General features: G+C 37.7%; 1 protein-coding gene across 2 annotated transcripts in view; it reads left to right on the top strand.

The window, feature by feature from the left end:
- Positions 1–18,871, top strand: part of REV3L (REV3 like, DNA directed polymerase zeta catalytic subunit) — a 124,739-nt gene that overhangs the window by 53,033 nt on the left and 52,835 nt on the right. Inside the window, exons 5-10 of one of the 2 annotated variants that reach the window (XM_055810198.1) lie at positions 2,516–2,612; positions 13,828–13,922; positions 14,450–14,554; positions 15,515–15,599; positions 15,685–15,833; positions 16,117–16,245. In XM_055810198.1, the coding sequence (XP_055666173.1) occupies positions 2,516–2,612; positions 13,828–13,922; positions 14,450–14,554; positions 15,515–15,599; positions 15,685–15,833; positions 16,117–16,245 (660 nt within the window). Of the gene's footprint in view, positions 1–2,515; positions 2,613–13,827; positions 13,923–14,449; positions 14,555–15,514; positions 15,600–15,684; positions 15,834–16,116; positions 16,246–18,871 lie in introns of those variants that run through there. The other variant, XM_055810199.1, reaches the window with a different exon arrangement.

Here is an 18,871-nt window from a genome sequence, read left to right as displayed (position 1 = left end):
CTTAGAAGTGCCATCCATCCCTTCTAGGCTCAGACCTGTTGGAGTGGTGTAGAAGGCACAGCCTCTGCTTACGATTGACGCACTTACCTGCCTGTTCCACATATTCTATGTCTAGGGGGTGTGCATTCATTTTAGTCAAGTGTAGTTTGTGTCATGCAGGGCAGGCTTACCATTGTTTCTTAGGTGGAGGTAAAGGTCTTTGCCTAAACATATGCAGCAAACGCTTTCCTTTCCTCACAGGTGACAACATAAAAATTGGTGTGGCAAGGAATAAAAAATTCAGTAATAGATCTGTTCCTAAACGGAAGTGAGCAGCCTCAGGAGCCTGTTTCCAGTGGTGTTTTTCTCACTGAGATAAGTAGACTGTTTTGAAGGCTGAGAGTTCAGCAGGCAAATTTGTAGTAGCAGGAAAGCTGCCTTCATCAGCCTGTTATCCAGAAGATGTAATTCTTTTTTTCAAGTTCTTCTGTTTATGGACAGCGAGGAAGAAGGCTGCAAATCCATTCCTGTTTTGTATGCCACTGAAATGATTACAGAACTTTTATTTTCAGTAGTTCAATCTTTTTCTGTAACATGACTCTGAAAGACCTTGATGGGTCACTGCTACTGTCTTTAAAGACATGCCATGTCAAGAAAAGGGGAAGATAAGTGTCCTTAAATCTATCCCTGTGAGTAACTTTAAGTGAAGAAACAGACTGATACAGGAATATGAGCCTCGATTTTTAGAAGTATTTGAAAGTGGGGATCATAGGGAATAAGAGAAGGGGTAATGCACTGAAAGTATTCTGGTATGGTATTTGAAAGCCATATGATTTTTGAAAATACATACTATTACTTCACCAGTTGGCATATAATCTTGCATAGCTGTTGTAATGTATTTTCCTTTACAATATACAACTGTTCAGTCCTGTTTTGTCAACTTAGAATACAAGTTACAGATGAAAAATAACGAGATGTTTCCATAGTCAGCTTCCATTTTAATATGGAGAATTAGCTGATATGCCACACAGTAAAAACATGACTGTGTTTCTTCCTGGACTAGCCCTGCCAAGAAGCAAGCAGTCACTTTTGGACAGCACAGACACTAAGCTGTGCTAGCTTTGAGCTGGGTCTGTGCAAATGGGATCAGATATTTTGTATTGTCTTTCTGGAATCGCCTGCTTAGGCATGGCGGTTCATAGACCATCTTGATGCAGGGGTGGCTAAAAGTGAGGTAGCTCCTGCCTAAATACAATCATCATGTCTTTTCACCACACCGGAGTGCCACGTTTCCCATGCAAGTTTAGTGTCTGCATGCTGTGTTAGTGCGCCTGGGAGTCTGATGTAGGGGGCAGGGTTTGTAGAAACTAGTCTGGGTGCAGTAAAGTTGGATTGAAACACAATTAATTAAGCCTGCTGAATTTCTGTTGCTTCTGTTCGTAGTTTCTAAGGCACTTTTTGCATGGTGTTTCCCAGTTGCTTCTGTACTATTGAGGGCTTTCTGCTACATGTGATACTCCCTATTCCTGCTATTCCAAGCAGTAGAATTCACATTGGCAAGACTCTGTTATGAGATTTACTGTAAAATTATAGAATAAAAATACACGTTCTAATAAATATTTATTTATTTATTGAAGGCACCTGACAATTGAATTGTTCAATTACTGTTTGCTGTTGCTGAAAGGTAAACATAATACAGGAAACCCTACTAGTGTGTGACACCAACATAGCTGAGAAAATTAAAGGCTCAAGCTGGTCTTTCACATAGAAGCAAGAGACTGAGTAATTTTCAAGGTCATCTGCCATTCTACCTCCCCCCAACTCCACTCCTGGGCTTTTTTTTTTCTTGTGCAACATCCTGTGTATATTGTCTTTCCTTCCTCTGAGGAGTGAAGGTTCAGGAAGAGACCACAAGGGAGGTAGTAAATCTTCAGATGGGACTTCTCCAGCATGACTTCGGAGCACGCTTCCTTAAACTGAGACTCCTGAGCAAACTTAAAATGGTGTTTTCTTGATTTGTAGGTCAGACATCTGCCTTCATTGCAGATTTGCACACACTGTTGTTGCTGCTGTATCTGGAATATATTGTGTATTCTTTCAGCTCACAGATAAGAAAGAGGAAAAGTGTGAAGTAGAATTTAGTGGGTTTTTTAGCTTCTAATTTCTATTAAGATCTGACCTGAGGACCCAGACACCTGGGAATTCTGAAGTTTGCATCAGACTCTGCATGATTTATTTTGAGACTTGCACAAATAGGAAAAGACTGAATTTAGGTTAAGATCTGACTAGAACACAGCAAGTGTAATTCTAATGTTAGTGTGTTGAGAATATATTTTTATATGTATCTATATGTTAGAAAGAAAGTTAAATCAGTTAAAATGATAGCATAGTTACTTTTTGAAGATGATGTGCGGTGCCATTCTTCAGAACCATTTGGACTGGTAGTATTAAATAATAAATGCAATTACATAATGATATGTGTAGGAAAATATTGCTGCATAAATGAAATAATTTCTCATTCTGTTTTTCTTTCTAGGTGATATATCAGGTGTCAATAAAAGTCATAGAATTCATTTGCCAGGAAATTCAAACAGCGTATCTTTCATTGAATGGGAAGAAGATGAAATACCAAGGTCAGCATGCCAAATCTTTTTTTGTACGCTGTATTTTCTTATATACATCAACTTGTATATACTACAGAGTTTCAGTCTTGCATTTAAAAGACCCTTACATGGTTTATATGCTAAAAAAAAAAAAAAGTGCTGATGTAATACAGATGATTGTTACTTAGTTTCTCTGTATAGTTTTGGTTATCTTGACACTTTGTGGTATATGGTTGTAAAAATCTAATTGGGATATAACACTAGGAAAATAAATGGCAAATTCATCTTTGTGGGTTTTGGAAGATACATTTCTAGCTAATGACTTCTGATGCAAAGCTGAGGAGGCTTAATAATTATAGACAATACTTACATATCAGTTCACAGATTCTGTTTTTGTAATCACCCTTAACTAACATGAATAGTGTGCTGTCAGAGTATTCCAATTCGTCCGTTTCAAATAGTAACTACTTAAGTATCTCAGCTTAGAATTTTCATGTCAGTCTCCCATGTCTTCCTTTTTTCTAGACATTTCCTAGTCTACAGCTTGTAATTTGTAATAGCTCTACTTTTGTAAGCAAAGGAGTATATCTGCGGTGTTGGGATTTGTGGGGCCCAGGGAAGGGAGACAGTATCTGGTGCTACTTCAATTTACATAGTTTACCCATAGCAAGTTCAATCTTTCAGCTACTTTCTAATGTTTGACAGGTCCTGTAATTACTCTGTCATCTAGTAGTCTTCTCAGTCTTTGGATAGTTCCTGTCATTCTTCTCTGAATATTTTATCAGTCTTAATACGCCACACTACTTGCTAGCATTACACACTGGGAGCATTCACTTCCCCAGTAGTGCCTTAAACCATACTTCAGATTTTTCTAGTGTGCAAAAACTTGAGCCTGTGCAAGGTAGCATCTGGTTTTCTGATTCTACTATTCCTGCTTTAAGGAGGTTGTGAAACAACATTCAGCTGGTGGTTGTATTGTGATTTTACTTGTGATCCGTTTATATCCAGTTGTCCCTGGGCTATTTCTTCTCCTTTTTGGCTGCATACTTTGTTCATAGTCCTTTTCAACCTTTATTTGGCTCAGTTATTCAAGCCAAGTTACTTAACCTTTGGGGGTTTGGAACAGAGAAGTTAGACCAGAGTTGTCTGATGTTGCTTTACACAGGCCTGGGGAAGGCAGATAAAGAGAAAGCAGAATAGCACATCCTGGCTATCAAACCCAGAGAGGGATGAGCCCAGCATAGCGGGAGCCAAGGCACTCATCCTCATGGCTGTGCCCACAAGCCTTCTTTTCTCCTCCTTTCATATATTGTGTATATAGCCAGGGGTGCAGGACCTCACCTGTGCCAGTCCTTCTCCAGCTCTCATGCATGATCCAGCAGTGGGATGTTAGCAGTCACGGGGCAAATACCAAGCTTGTCTATTGCCCTAGCATTCATTCTCTGTACTTTGGCAGTAGGAGTTTCTTTCTTGAATGTAAAGCTGGAACACTACATAGCATACCAAATTCTCTGTAGCACCATATGCAATGATACTCGTAGTTCTCTCCCTGATACACTTCAGTCTCATTTACCGTGTCACTTTGACTTATAAACATTTTAGTATGTATTAGTACAAGATGTTTCTTCTCTTCTCTTTTTTTTTTTTTCCAAGTGATAATCTTCCATTTGGATTCCTTTTTAAGTTCATACAGGGTCACACATCCCATTTTTGTATTTTATCCTGTTTCTATTCTTTTACTAGTAAGTCAATCCTGTTCTCGTTTTATAATACTATGATCTGGTTATGTATCCAGTATGTCTACCAGTTTGCCTGATCAGCATATTTCATTAGTACACTCCTGCATTTCCTGCCAACAATAGTAATGAGATGTGAAGTAAACTCAGTCCCAGAAACTGGCTATATTCAGTTCTAAATATGTTCTAAATATATTCTAAATATATTGTATATTTATATATATTCTATAAATATAATATATTCTAAATATATTCTAGATTCAGGCCTATATTCAGTTCTACAAATTTTGTGTCAACCCTCAGTCTTTTTTATATAATCAAAAGGTATTCCACCTTAAGCCAGCTCTTAAAATGCTTTAGTAATTTAGGAAGTAGTTTACATCTCCTCCAAGTGAAATTATTTCCCATTTGATACTGCATCAAACTATCCCTTTATATAGAAAATGAATTATTTTATTAAATGTGTTCTGGCACACCATCTTCCACATGCTATAGGATGTACATGCCACTGCAAAGTAACAAATCTAAACTCATTTGTATTGCTGATTTTACTCTGTTCTGTACCTGCACAAAATTAATTCCCTGTTATAATTTGTCCTGAATTATTTATGGGAGGCATCAATTTAAAACAGTGTTCTAATAATCAAACCCATAACTGCAGTTTGTCGCACTTTCAGGTTACCTTCCTACTTTGTATTTTCTTTAAAATTATGAAAATTTGCATCTAGGTTGGTTTAATGGACCCATAATTGTCATGATCTACCTTGCTGAAGGTAACTCTGACCCAGATAGTATGAGAGATCTATCCAAGGAAACCCTTGTAACTGTTTCCTAAAATGATTGTGACTCCGATTTTTTTTCCATACGGCTTTTATTCTTGTAGTCTACAGTATTATTTGATATCTGTAAATCTGCCCTTGGTCTTTTATTTCTGTCTTTCCTTAACAAAGTGTGTTCTGTATTCCAAACATTTAGTTTCTGTGTATGGCTATATCAACAGCTGTATTGATTTCTAGTTTCATGTGCAATACCAGCACAGTCCCCTCATTTCATTATCCAGTCTTGCGTTCAAGTTGAGATATTTAACTGTTTTGTGAGTTGTTTAGCAAAAAAATTTACTTACTGTATTTTACCATTTGACTATTTCCAGCAGTGTTTGGATATTCTCCTCTGTGTTAGTACTGAAATTCGAAATCTTAGTTGTCCTTTATGTCAGATATGAAGATCTCATAAATTTTTCCTTACCTTTCACCTATACACTTAAGCTGTTAGATCTTTCAAGAAAAAACGAAAGGGGAAAAAGACAGTCAAATGTTGTTTGAGACCACAAAATTTCTAGGCTGCCTTGTATTCTTACTCATTGGGATGCCTGTTTAGACTCATCAATCTTGGTTTTGGTGTACATTGAGAATAAATTTTAGAGATAGTCCAACGTGTATTTACCAAGTCCTTGCTGCAAGTGGCAGCTGACAAGTTCTCTGGTTTATCTAAGAGTGCAAGTGATTTGGCATTTCTTGACTTTGGAGTACAGTATATCAAGTGGTTGAAATCCGATGCTGGATGCCTGGTGATATGCAAAATATTATTCAGAAATTATGTATGTACCATTAGCAGCATTTTGCATGAGTAAATGCCAGTGGTGGTTTCCTGTTTCAAAAAACATTTGAGAACTATGACAAAGTTTCTTGGTGACTGAACTCACTCTTCTGTACTAGAGATAGCACCTTGCTGTTCTGCCACTTTTCCAGAACGGTATTTAACCCAGCTGTGTTCTGTCTTGTTCCTGGCAGATCTCCAAATTACTAACTTGCCACTATAATTAGCATACTGTTTCAAGCCAGGGAGAGTTCTTTAATTCTAGAGTGATTCTGTTATGAAATAGACAAATATCCAAAGCCACTAGTGCCCAGGAATCCCTGATGTTGTAAGGCTTTTAGGTATGATACTTGCCCGTGTTGTCAGACTGGAACCCTACAAAGCCCACTTTAAGATAGGCAGTAGTTGCCTGAGCCTGGCAGTGCTATCTGACAGTTTTGACAAGAGGAGTTCTTCACATGAGACACATTTATGTTGTCCCTCAGGTAGCTGACGATTAATGGTGAAACACTTCCATGAGTTCCGTTGAGAAAACTTCATGGTTAACACCAGGCTTGGAGCTATCTGGTGGTCAATTCTACCACTTGGACATGGTGTGTTAAAAGCAGAATGGGTGGCAGGATGCTTTTGAGAAACACTTCCTTTTTTAAATCCTAGATTTGCTGTTTAGCACTAGTTTATATGGAAATTGAGAGATCTGAAAAATAACACTATTGCACAGTATCAGTTACGTAACGTTACAGATTTTTACTAGGTCTTTGGCTGTCAATTGCTTTTCTTGCTTGTCAGGATGTACATGTTCTTATTTAGCCTTTTGATTCTTTATCAAATGTGTGTATTATTCAAGTCACTGGAACATTCTGCAAACACAAAGACATTTTTTCTTTCATGAACAGAATATGGAAAACTATTATGTAGAAGTTTAGAGTTCTTATCAGTGTAGTTGTGATATCTTTCAGATTCTGTGGGGTTAATTCTTTATCTACTGTCCTCAGTTTAACGTTATAAATACCTGAAACACGGTCATCACAGAACTTGTTTCTCTAGGCTGTCATCAATGTTGGTGAATTGAGATACTGACCTTGATGGCCATTCTTCAAGGTTTTTCAAGGCTTTGATCTAGCTAGCTGTATGTAGCGGGCACTTTTTTTAATTGTGTGTGGACTGTTGCTTTAATTCATTGCCTCAGCATCTGAGGAACCAAACCTTGGTACTTTCTTTGAGCCCAGATTTCATCCTACGTCATCATTGTCGTAAATTACTGTTGTTGTTGTTGTTATTATACCAGCAGATAGTGCCAACACATTTTTAGTTTCTTCAATAATTGACTGTTCTCTCAGTGATTTATTTCGAGCTTTTTCTACAAAGGTACAATGGATTTGTATTGCAGCTCTTTAGCATAGTGTGCAGGTATAAAATGTAGTTTTAAATTAATTGGTTTGAGCATCTCAAGTAACTAAATGTGCAGCCTTGATTTATCTTGCTTCTTCGGAGAGTAAAGTTTTGTTCTCTTGTAGCTGGGTTGCTTCCATTCCTATGCCACCTCACTTAACCCTGCTTCTCATTTATCTATCTGTATTACAAGTTGTACCTTGTGAACAATTCTATGTTCCCTTTTTCAAAATGAAACCTAGATGTTATGAAAAGCTTTGGCTAGGACTTTCTAAGTTGTCTTTTCTAACCTTGTTCTAATACAGATATTCTCAAATCATGGTTTTGGCATTGCATAAAACTCTTTTTTCTTGGCAAAACCGATGCATGTGGTGTGAGGCAAGTGGTTAGTCCATTGTATAGGGCAGTCTGTGTCAAACAGACCACTTCTGAGTGTCTTCCAAGGCATAACAACTGCTAATGACCTGAAGCAGTTCATATTTTCAGCTAACTACAGGTAGGAAACTGGACATGTTCTGACTTCTTCATGCTGTCTTCTCACCTGCTAATTGCAGCACTGTAGCTGCTCAGGAAGTGTGGCTTGATGTAAGAGACTGGGAGATACAGTTGCTTCGTATATTTTCCTGATGTTATATGCATGTTTGTTTTAGGTGAGCAAGACTAGCAAACCCAACAGCTGACCAAACTATTGGCAGTACTCAGATGAAATAGTTCTCAAAGCAGCACGTAATCATGTTAAATAACTGTAATTCAGGGCAGTTGGTACTCCTTCCTCTCCCCCAGACATTTTTGCTTTAATCAGAGTGAATCAAAATGTTAGAAGGGCTAGTTAAAGCTGCTCTGCTTTTGTATGTCCTTTGAGGTTTTTCCTGAAGTGGGAACAAATGGCTCCTTGGCCTTTATGGCTTACTGGATGTTGCAGAAGCTTGTACTGTTACTGCCCTGACTTCTGCTAGTGCAAGTGTCTTGCGGTTCACCTTGACAAGGATGTTAAATGCCAAGTTAATGACCTGGTTGTATGGAGGAGACATTTGAAAATCTTACTGCACATGTCAGTTGTCTTTATTAGCCTCCATATCAGTCTGTTCTGACTGCCAGCCCTGCCTTAATCCTGAAAACATTAATGAGAGCTATGATGGTAAACCCTGAATTTGTTTCAAAAAGGGGCTCTTGTTAGCTCAGTGTTTTTAATTTGAATAATATGCCAGGTTAATTGAAATACTGTAGGTTTTAACAGAAAGATGCCTTATATCTGTTCGATTTAGAGCTTGGGCAAAATGAGCTTTTCTGCTTCTAATCACCCAAATGGTGTGAATCTTGGTGAGTTGCAGATGAAGAACATGCTTCATATTAATATTATTATGGGAAAAGACTTAAGTTACAGTGACAACTACCAGTTTGTTTTGAATTCAGCCGTGTTGTATTTACTGTTATTTTTAGAGGATAAATCCATATTAGAATCTCTTACACATAAGAAATCTCATTATTTGGAAAGCTCCTGGCCAACTGAGTCTGTTATGGACCAGTTCTCAAGACAAACCACTGGCCACACCCTTCATGGAGATGTGGAAAACCAAGACATGGGGGTTTTTTTGACAAAATGTGCTAACTATTTAAAGGGAAAAGAACAGAAAGCTGTCTCTTTGTCAGGGGAAAGCCAAATGTTTTGGTTAGTGGTTTTAGTCATCAAACAGACTCTTCAGAAATAGGTCACTAACACTGAAAACTATAGTTTTACAACTTTTCAAGATTTTTTTCTTTCTTTCTTTCTTTCTTTCTTTCTTCCCTAGCCCCCCCCCCCCCCTTTTTTTTTTAATTGGATTCTTTTTAAAGGGGAAGGTAGTGAAAATAGAAAGCTCAGAGTTTTGCTGTTGTTTCTAACAAACAAGTCAGAAACAAATCTTGACCAGATTTTTTTGGTCCTTTACATGTGCCATTTGGCAAAGGAAGGCATTGATATGGAAAACTCTTCTGGTATCAGTGACCATTGTGTGTTATGATCCCTTTTCACTTGTTCCCAGAAACACTTTAGTTTCATGAAGGGAACGGAACATTTTTGGGACCTCCTCCCTTGTTCTTGTTTCCCAGTGATCTTGCAGTTCGTTCTTATTATGTGATCAAAATGCAAGTTTCAGCTTGCCTGCAGTTCCTGTCACCCACCATGCAGGCAGGCTCTGCTTGAATGCTTTGATGAATACAAGCACCCAAAGTGCTTGACATGAAAACTGTGCATTCTTATCGTATTATGGACTTGGTTTTCAGCTGATGGCGTGACTGGGAACGGAGGGGGAAGTGATGGCAATGGATTGTCCTTAAAGTGTGCATTAGGGCACAGGCAGTCTTCTGTTAAAAGGCTGAGCTGCTTTAGTTTAGGAGTTCCGTGATCAGCTCTTTTAATTCTCACAATAACTCTGAAACAGGGCTGCTGACTCAGGGGATTAGTAATCATATATTAATGTATAGCATCTTACAGTCATTAATGAATTCTACATAAGTGCTTCACAGCTTCTACCAGACTACTTTTGGATGTTTAGAATAAATAAATATCCTGCTCTGCCTTCTTTTTCTGTAACAGAGTGAAACATTTGCATACAGAGTGAAAAATACATTTACTGTATTAATACAGCCACAAAATGTGACATCACAAATTTTAAAAATAAGGCTGCCAAGTAATTATTCTGTAAACTTTTTTTCTTTGCTTTTAAACTATATGCTTTTGAAATGTTAAGTGTCAAGCAGTTTCTAAAATTGACTTTCAGGATGCCTATTCCTTTTTTCTTATTCCTTACTCCATTAAATATCCAATTGCTGAGATTTCTGGTTTGTTTCTCAGCTTCATATTAGGTATAATGCAAAATTTTACTTTAGAATAAAATTCCACTATTATAATGCAGTACAAGAGGAGAGAAAGATGACTCTTGAAAGCTGAATCTGCTGTAAAGAGGTTGAAATTACCACAGTAAACCCTATCAGCCTTACATAGGGGAATATTGCTTTCTTACCCTAGAAGTCAAGTTAAGCATTAGCTGAGCAACTGAACTAGTAATACAAACTGAACTTTGCATTACTTTGATATATAGAAAGAGACAATGACCAAATAGCTAGATCTTTCAGTCCTCTCTGTCTTTTCCCTCGTAAGTGCCAGTAAATAGATGTTCTAGGACTGGTTTAATTCCTGCTTACATTTCTAACACTGTTTCCATCTTGTCCAGTTCTTTATCCAAACAGTTAAGCTAAGAAATTAGAAGTTTACCGGAGTTTTTAATCTCTGCTGGAGATTTAAAAAAAAAAAAAAAAAAAAAAAAGGTAACTTCAATCTTTTATGGTTAAAAATAATTTTCTGATTGCCTTGTAAGGTCTCAGTGTTCTTTCTAACAATGCACAAAGCTATTTCTGCATTACGCAAAATGCAGTTGGTACTTCAGTTGACTGACAATACTTCTTTATAGGTGGACAAATAGATGCAGGTGTAATGAAGTACAGCTAACAATTCCAGTTTTCTCTGTGCATGATAGTGACACCTAACAGTCTTATAAAGCAAAGTATTTGTTTGCCAGTGCCTTTCTTAATCTTTACGAAGTTCATAATTCTTACTTTTTAATCACAAATGAATGGGTTTGGTATCTTAAAATAAGTCATATGGTACATTGATACACTTCTCCATTCTACTGACAGAACTGGGCAGCAGTCAATAAAAGCTCACATTGTTGTAGTTTGTAATGCTCCTAATTTGTTGCGTTTGTGTTCCTGTCATCTGTCTGTGTCTCTGTCCCCCCTGCCCCTTTCTTCTTTTGAAGATAATATCTCAGCCTTTCCTCTTGGGCAGTAGAACCTCAGTTTGTGGAGGAAAAGGTTGTTCAAAATTTTGGGGGAAGCAAGGAAAGCTTGGGTCAGGAGGAACTGAGATGGGAGAAATTTTGCACCTGTTTAGAAGTATTCCTTTGTTTTGTACTTCAATTACAGCATGGACTTTTTGCATGGGCTGAGTAGCTCAGCAGTTCTGGTGAGGTGGTAAAGAAGCAGACAACTGAAGCTGCCAAGCTGCCATGAGAGCAGCCCTTCACCTTAAGTTTGGGTTTGGGCTGTTTAAGCCAGTTTGATTTCTGCAGTGCATTTGAGAGAACCTCTTGATCTTCTGCTGTTTCAAAGTCAGGCAAAAAATTTTAGAGATTTCTTGCAGGAGGCATCCAGGCAGTTGTAATTAGCTGTCTACTGAGCAAATCTACATGCTTTGCCCATAGATAACCCTTTTAAGGAAGAGCATGTGTCTGAACTAGCTTCAGTCCTAACTTCATGTAGTATATAGTTTGCTGATAGTCTATACCATAGACCTCTTCAAAAGGACTTTAGAAGTAAACATTTTTTGTTTTCTAGAATACTGCAGATTGGGAATGTGATGGAGTCAGTTTTGGGGTTTTTTTCTTGGCATGCTATCTTATCTCTTTATAATAAATACAATGCCCTGAAGATATTTTTGTGGCCGAGTTCCCTGATGTTTTCTGAGAAGTCATTAGATTTTTGCTCTTACGTACAAGCATAGAATAGTTTGGGTTGGGAGGGACCTTTAAAAGTCTTCTAGTCCAACCCACCTGCAATAAGCAGGGACATCTTCAGCTGGATCAGGTTGCTCAGAGCCCCGTCCAACCTGGCCCTGAATGTTTCCAGGAATGGGGCATCTACCAGCTTTCTGGGCAACCTGTTCTAGTGTTTCACCACCCTCATTGTGAAAAATTTCTTCCTTGTATCTAGTCTAAATCTACCCTCTACTTTAAAACCATTACCCATTGTGCTGTCCCTACAGGCTCTACTAAACTGTTTGTCCTCACCTTTCTTATAAGCCCCCTTTTAAATACTGAAAAGCCGCTATAAGGTCTTCCTGGAGCCTTCTCTTCTCCAGGCTGAACAACCCCAACTCTCTCAGCCTTTCCTCACAGGAGAGCTGTTCCATCCATCTGATCATTTTTTTGTCCCTTCTCTGGACCCACTCTGACAGGTCCATGACTTCCCTGTGCTGAAGACTCCAGAGCTGAACGCAGTACTCCAGGTGGTGTCTCACCAGAGCAGAGGGCCAGAATCACCTCCCTGGACCTGCTGGCCATGCTTCTTGTGATGCTGCCCAGGATATGGTTGGCTTTCTTGGGCTGCGAGCACACATTGCTGGCTCATGTCCAGCGTTCCGTCCACCGGTATCCCCAAGTCCTTCTCTGCAGAGCTGCTCTCAGTCCTTTCAGTCCCCCATCTGTATTGATACCAGGGGTTGCCCCAACCCATGTGCAGGACCTTGCACTTGGCTTTATTGAACCTCATGAGGTTCATATGGGCTTAATTCTTGAGCTTGCCCATGTCCCTCTGGATGGCATCCCATCCCTCAGGCATGTCAGCCACATCACTCAGCTTGGTGTTGTCCGCAACATAAATTAAGCAGTTTAATTCTACATTTCTTTCAGATTTCATATTTCTAGGTATTAAATACTTAATTTTCAAAGACGATGTTGGGGATACTCACCTTTCAATTACATAATCTACTACCACCTTGCGCTGTAGTGACTTTATTCAAAGCTTATAGAGACTGCTGACTATTCATGAATTACATCTTAGATTCTATGCAGAAATTTTTGAGGCTGTGTATGTGTCAGGGAATGTAGGAATACAAGTAAATGTTGTAAGTCACCAGTTAATCAACCTAGACAAAGGGTTCTGAAGAACAGCATTATTTTAACCATAGGGATCTTTGTGTTTCCCTAATTTTTTAAAGAGTAAACAGACTTCCACATAAACCTGGGAGAAGGTTTCTCTTTCTTAGCTTACTCCATGGACTCAGTTCACTGACAGCAACAGGTGGAAGGCCGCTGACCTTAGCAGATCTGAAAAGACACAGCAGGAAAATGATCAGATCATTATACAACAAGCTTGAATTTGTTTCTACAATTTTAAGTCTTAACCAAGCCAGTTATCCTTAGTTCTGCATGTGTTTGGGATGCTAATACTCTATTTAAACTCATTAGGTTACCCCAAGACCCCTAAATAAATGTTAAAAAAAATCTGAAAAATAAAACATTTTTTGCTTTAAATCCCTTTAGTTGGAAATGTTAAATTGTTTTGCATTGCTGCAAATAAGAGAAAAATTCTTGCCACTGTGTTTTCTGGGCACAAGGTTGTGCGAACGTAGATGATCCTATTGACTGAAAGTTCTGTAGTGCATTTCATCTTGTATTTGGGGAGGAGAACATTGTTGTAACTGCTGTAGTATTTGGAGTTGTTCACTGCTTCTTTCTCTTCTTCCTACAAAAGAAAAAGTTCATCCCTTTAAGTTGAAGATAGAAATTTCTCATCTAATTATATCTGAATATGACTATTAATTTAAGAACTTGCAGGTGAGGATGAGAACTGGTGATTCTGTATTTAGGTACTCATCCCCATTCCACTTGATCAGAATCTAGCCCAGTTAGAAAACAGTGATGATGCATATTTCAAAAGCAACTTATTGATAACATTAACCTGTGGTATTTATGTTGTCACAGCTCTTTAATGTTGAAAGGTGTTGAGCCACAAAGTACCTGTGAATTGGAGGTGGATGCAGTAGCTGCTGATATTTTAAATCAACTGGATATTGAAGGTGACATGTTAATAATTTTCCATAGAAAACATTTTAGGACAGGAGCTATATTGTCAGCTTTTTAAGGCTCAGCTTAGTTAAGTCACAATCCAGATTTCAGTGTTAATGAACTGTTGATCTAAGAATTCATGAAGTTTAAAAAAAAAATAAAAATCATTAACTCTGAAAGAAAACAGCTTGTAAGAATAGTGTATTGTCAGAGCAATAGAAAGAGATTTTTGTTAATGCATAGCAGAAGGTTTCAGATCTGTAAGGAGAGTAAGTGAAATATGAACATCAAGTATGAGTGTGTATGTGCATACATCTATACATACACCACATGTTTGATGAGAAGACCAGCAAAAGAAATAGGAGATTTAGAAAACTAAGTTAAGGTGTAACTTTTACATAACACTGAATCCTAGAGTAAGGCAAGAATTGCAGTTAAAAAACTAACAGGTTAGAATGACAAAAGAGGTGAAGAAGAATGTCAGAATCTAATTCATCACACTGATGGACTTCCCTTCATGTATTACTGTATATTTCAGCCCAGATTGGCAGGAACCCTGGTTTACAAGCTATATGGGAAGATGAAAAGCAGCGACGGAGACAGAAATGTGAATCTTCTCAGATTAAGCCACCTGAGTCACAAGGTAAAAAAAAAATTAAAAACTGCATCTGTTTATCAAAAACTTCAAATAAGAAGTAAGCAGGAGGTAGAATTTAAATCAGTGTATCAATTTTGAGGGCTTTTTAGATACACTGTTTTGTCAGTTCCAAGCTTACTGGTTGCCCAGTATGTGTATTCCAATTTTAAAAGCAAGATACATAACCTTGTGTAAATACATTATGATTCAGCTAGCTGCAAAGCATTCTGGGCAGAATTGAATGATAATGAGAGTTAAGATTGCATGGTTTATGATGGAAAACATTTAAGTGTTTAAATACTGACAAAATTAAATGCCTTATCCTGAAGCTTTCCATGGCAGTTTATGCACAAGGGCAGTTCCTTAGAATTTCTGTGGAATTATAGCTAAGGTGATGTTAGCTGAAAATTCTAAAAGGATGGACAAATCCCTGTATTTTGATGTAAAATTCATTACACAGGGAAGACTGTGCTCTGCAAATTAATTGCATAATGAACAGAGTTATTTTCTGCAAATCTAGGCCATTTCTTTTAAAATATGAATTATATTTGGCAAGTAAGCCAGAGGGTTGCAAGAAGGAAGGAGGCAGGTTCCCAACAAAGGCTGACTTTCTGACTGTGGGTTTTTTTCCTGCGTTTCTGTGTAATATTATTCAGGCAGCATAAACCAGACTTTTCAAAATTGTTCACTGATTGTTCTTTTCCTGGATGCTCACCTTGGTGTAATTGCGACGTGATTTTTAAATGCTGTTGATACTCGCAGTTGCAAATTGTATCAATGAGAGTATGTGAAGTATTTTAAAGTGTTTAAATACACTTGAAAAATCAACCCTTCAACTTGGCACTTAAAATTTAATGGACACTTCAACTTTGAGCCTTTTCCTAACAGAATTAGTAATTCTAGTTGCTCTCTGTGTTAGAGTGGTCAAAGTAAAACTGAATAATAAATATTTTTCAAATTTTAAAGACCGTGGATTTATGCCAGCAACAGAGAGTGAAAAGTTTTTTCAGAAGAGACTTAAAGAAATCCTCAAGCAAAATGACTTCTCTGTGTAAGTGTTTAGCCATTTGCCATAAAGTATAGTATTCTATGCAAACTGTAAATATGCATTTAAAAATTGGTTTTCAATTAACTAGAACGTTGTCAGGATCAGTGGACTACAGTAATGGATCAGAGGAGTTCTCTGCTGAGCTAACACTACATTCTGAGGTACTTTCTCCTGAAGCCTTTCAGTGTACGCCAGCTAATATGGTAGAAGTGCATAAAGATAAAAAGATTAACAAAGGTGAGTATTCTTAATAGCATAATTGTTTAGGCATAAATCTGTGTCATGCTTTGGCTGTTTATACGATAAGCAAAGTAAGCCAGGGAAGCTCTGTCAGTTATGAAAAAATTAAGAATAGCTTTGCTTTTGTTTTCGTTGTTCTTAGAGTAAGCGTTTTTAAAATTGCCATAGCAAATAATGGAAACAAATAGTAAAATCCATTTTAATGTGGCTTGCTTTCATAATATGTTGATGTCTTCGACTCTGAAGTTTTATCTTTTCTCTCTCTGTTGTTCTTTTAAAGAATCCAATAGGACGCATACTGATAAAGAAGAGGAAGCACTTATTAATGAAGAAGCAATTTTAAACATTGTGGAGAATAGTCAGAGCTTTCAGCCTTTGTCTCAAAGACTGAATCAGACTACAGTTTTCAGTGAGTGTGACTTTTCTTCCAGGCTATTTTATTGTTCCACAGTCTTTGTTGTGTTCACTTACCTTACCAGTCATGAAAGAAAGTAAGTAGTTTACCTCAGGGAGTTTGTCAAGCAGATTGAAACTTACACACCACACACACACCCTACCACCAATAAAAAAACACCTTATATTTTCTAAAAATGTCACCAGGACAGTGTATTTTTGAAGATTACTGTGATTTACTGGTTCACTAAGCCTGTCCTTTTGCCAGGTCAGCTCAATGCAATCTCTTACATGTATTGCTCTTCCTTACACTCCTAGGGTTATGGGACTAAAACTATCAGAATAAAGCAGATTTTGACTGCCTATCTATTGTATTCTTGCAGTTACTGCGTCTTTCTCACAGTTATGGTAGAGAACATGCTCATGAGCTGTCTTTAGAAGCTCTGCTGTCTGGAGATACTGAGGGACAGTAGACTGATAATGAGAGGCAAGTTGCAACAGAGCATTTCCCAAAATTCATGAATACAAACCAATGGCTGAAGGCAAAGAAGCAAGAAGTGAAACATTAAAGAGTGGGAGCGAAACCATGACAGCAAACAAATGTGAATGGCACAAGGGGGGAAACAATAAAATAACACAGCAAAGGAATTTGTATGAAAAAATACTTCAGGTAGAAATAACTCAAATACTCTAGAGGAGATGAAAAGCATGTAGTTCATGCTAACTCTCTATACATTCTTATGTAAACTTAAGGTATAATGTTAACATGCACTACAGTTGATACTACAAGGTCGGGGAGGGGAGCGGACAGGTATCTAAGACCCATAGCTTCCAGTGCTTTGATACATACGTGGTGTGGATATGTGCCGGGGCAACAAGATACAATGTGGGCAACAATATAAGTCTATGGGTAATATAATATACCACAGTATACAGTCTTCACGTGCAAAGAGAGGAGGAGCGGATAGAGTGAGATTAGGACTACTTTTCAGTGCTGTTTTATTTTGCAGAAAGTAGGTGAGGTTTTGTTTATGAAAGTTTATAGGCAGGGATTTGGATTTATAGAAAGAACTATAAGTAAGGAAGTGATGTGGGAGTTGGTAGATGTGAGCATTGGTTTTTTTTGGTTGGGTTTTTTTTTTTGAGTGAGAAGTTTGTGCCAAGAGGGTGAGAACTGGCTAAAATAATGTATAGAGTATGTTTTATGATTATGAATTTGAATTGCTCAGTCAAATAGGAGTGATAAAATGGACTGTTTTTTTCCAGTGGCTAGGAATCAAATGGAGATTTTATGATTTTCTGTTGTTTTCTTCTCATTTTTGTTTTTCCTTTTTTTTTTTTTTTTTTTCTCCCCAGTCTCCTTGTTTTTACCATGGGGTTACTAATTGCTGATGTCTTGTGTGACCATGAGTAACAAGCTGCATCTTTTGGTTTCTTACACTCTTTCGTAGCATGGACTAGTCTTTAATATGCCTTTGTGGAATTGTAGTGTCACAGGGACTGTGAAGCACACTGCTTCTGCTACTGTTGTGAAGTACACAATAAGGTTTATATTAATGGGAAGTAAAGGCTGGAGTTTAATGATGGACCTCACAAGGGGCAAAGGAGCCAAGAACAGAAAGTGCAACTGAAAGTGGGTTAATTCAGAACTCTGGCAAAGGGGATGGTTTCCATTCTGAATGGTTGCATGGTATCTTGTGAAGCCTTTGTAAAATACAGAAAATGCCTTCCTCATCAATGTTGAGACGTATTTTATATGATTCTCAGGATCATTGTAAATCATATGATATTTCCTGAGGAAGGAGAGTAGAGATTGTAGTTCTTCAGCCAGAGGAGAAGGAGAGAGAGAAGTAACAAAGATGCCTGGTAGACTGGAGATCATAAATTGGTTATGAGGTCAGATGAAAGGTAAGCAGGAGGAGAGTGAGAAAAAATTATGACTTGAAGGGTGTTTAAGAAATCCAAGTAAAGAATGAGAAGGCAAGTGCATGAGTTAGTGTAAGCTTGGGTCAAAAAAAATTAAAATTTAAAGTAGGAATGAAATCAGGTAAAATTTCAGTGTTTAGAGGAACCTAGGAAGAGAATAGGTTGCAGTGGAAAGGGAGATGAAGTTAAGTGTTACAGTAAAGGACAGAAGGAAGGAAGAACTGGTTGCTCAAATTAGCATCACCTTTCATGAGATGCAGCAATTGAAAGTCTTCCAAGTGACACAGAGAGAAGTGCCCAATAAAGTTAATGCAGCCATTGAAATGGTGAGAGCAAGAGAAGCAGTGATGCTTCAGAAGCTGGCACTCATGCTGAAACAAAAGGGGAGAGCGAAGCTTTACTGAATGTGAGGAGGTAATAGGAGGATGTGGAGAGAGAGAGAGAGGGAAGTGCTTCCAATAAATCTGTAATCAAAAGAGGAAGGCAAAAATAAAAAAAGGCCATTGATATTCTAGATAAAGAGCTAGAAAAGATAGCAAATCATAAAACTTGAAAAAATAAGATACGAAAAGAGCTTTGTGTCTGTAGCCTGCCTTGCTTTTAGACAGTAACAAACTAGTAGATTTTAAAAAGTTGAGGGGTTATTTGGTTTTGTATTTAATGATAGACTATAGTCTACACAAAAACTAGTCATTTACAAGTAGAACAAAATATAG

Source organism: Falco peregrinus, chromosome 7 (assembly GCF_023634155.1).
Source record: "Falco peregrinus isolate bFalPer1 chromosome 7, bFalPer1.pri, whole genome shotgun sequence".
Classification (NCBI taxonomy): domain Eukaryota; kingdom Metazoa; phylum Chordata; class Aves; order Falconiformes; family Falconidae; genus Falco; species Falco peregrinus.
Note: the sequence above shows the minus strand (reverse complement) of the source record. Positions and strands in the feature narration are given on the sequence as shown.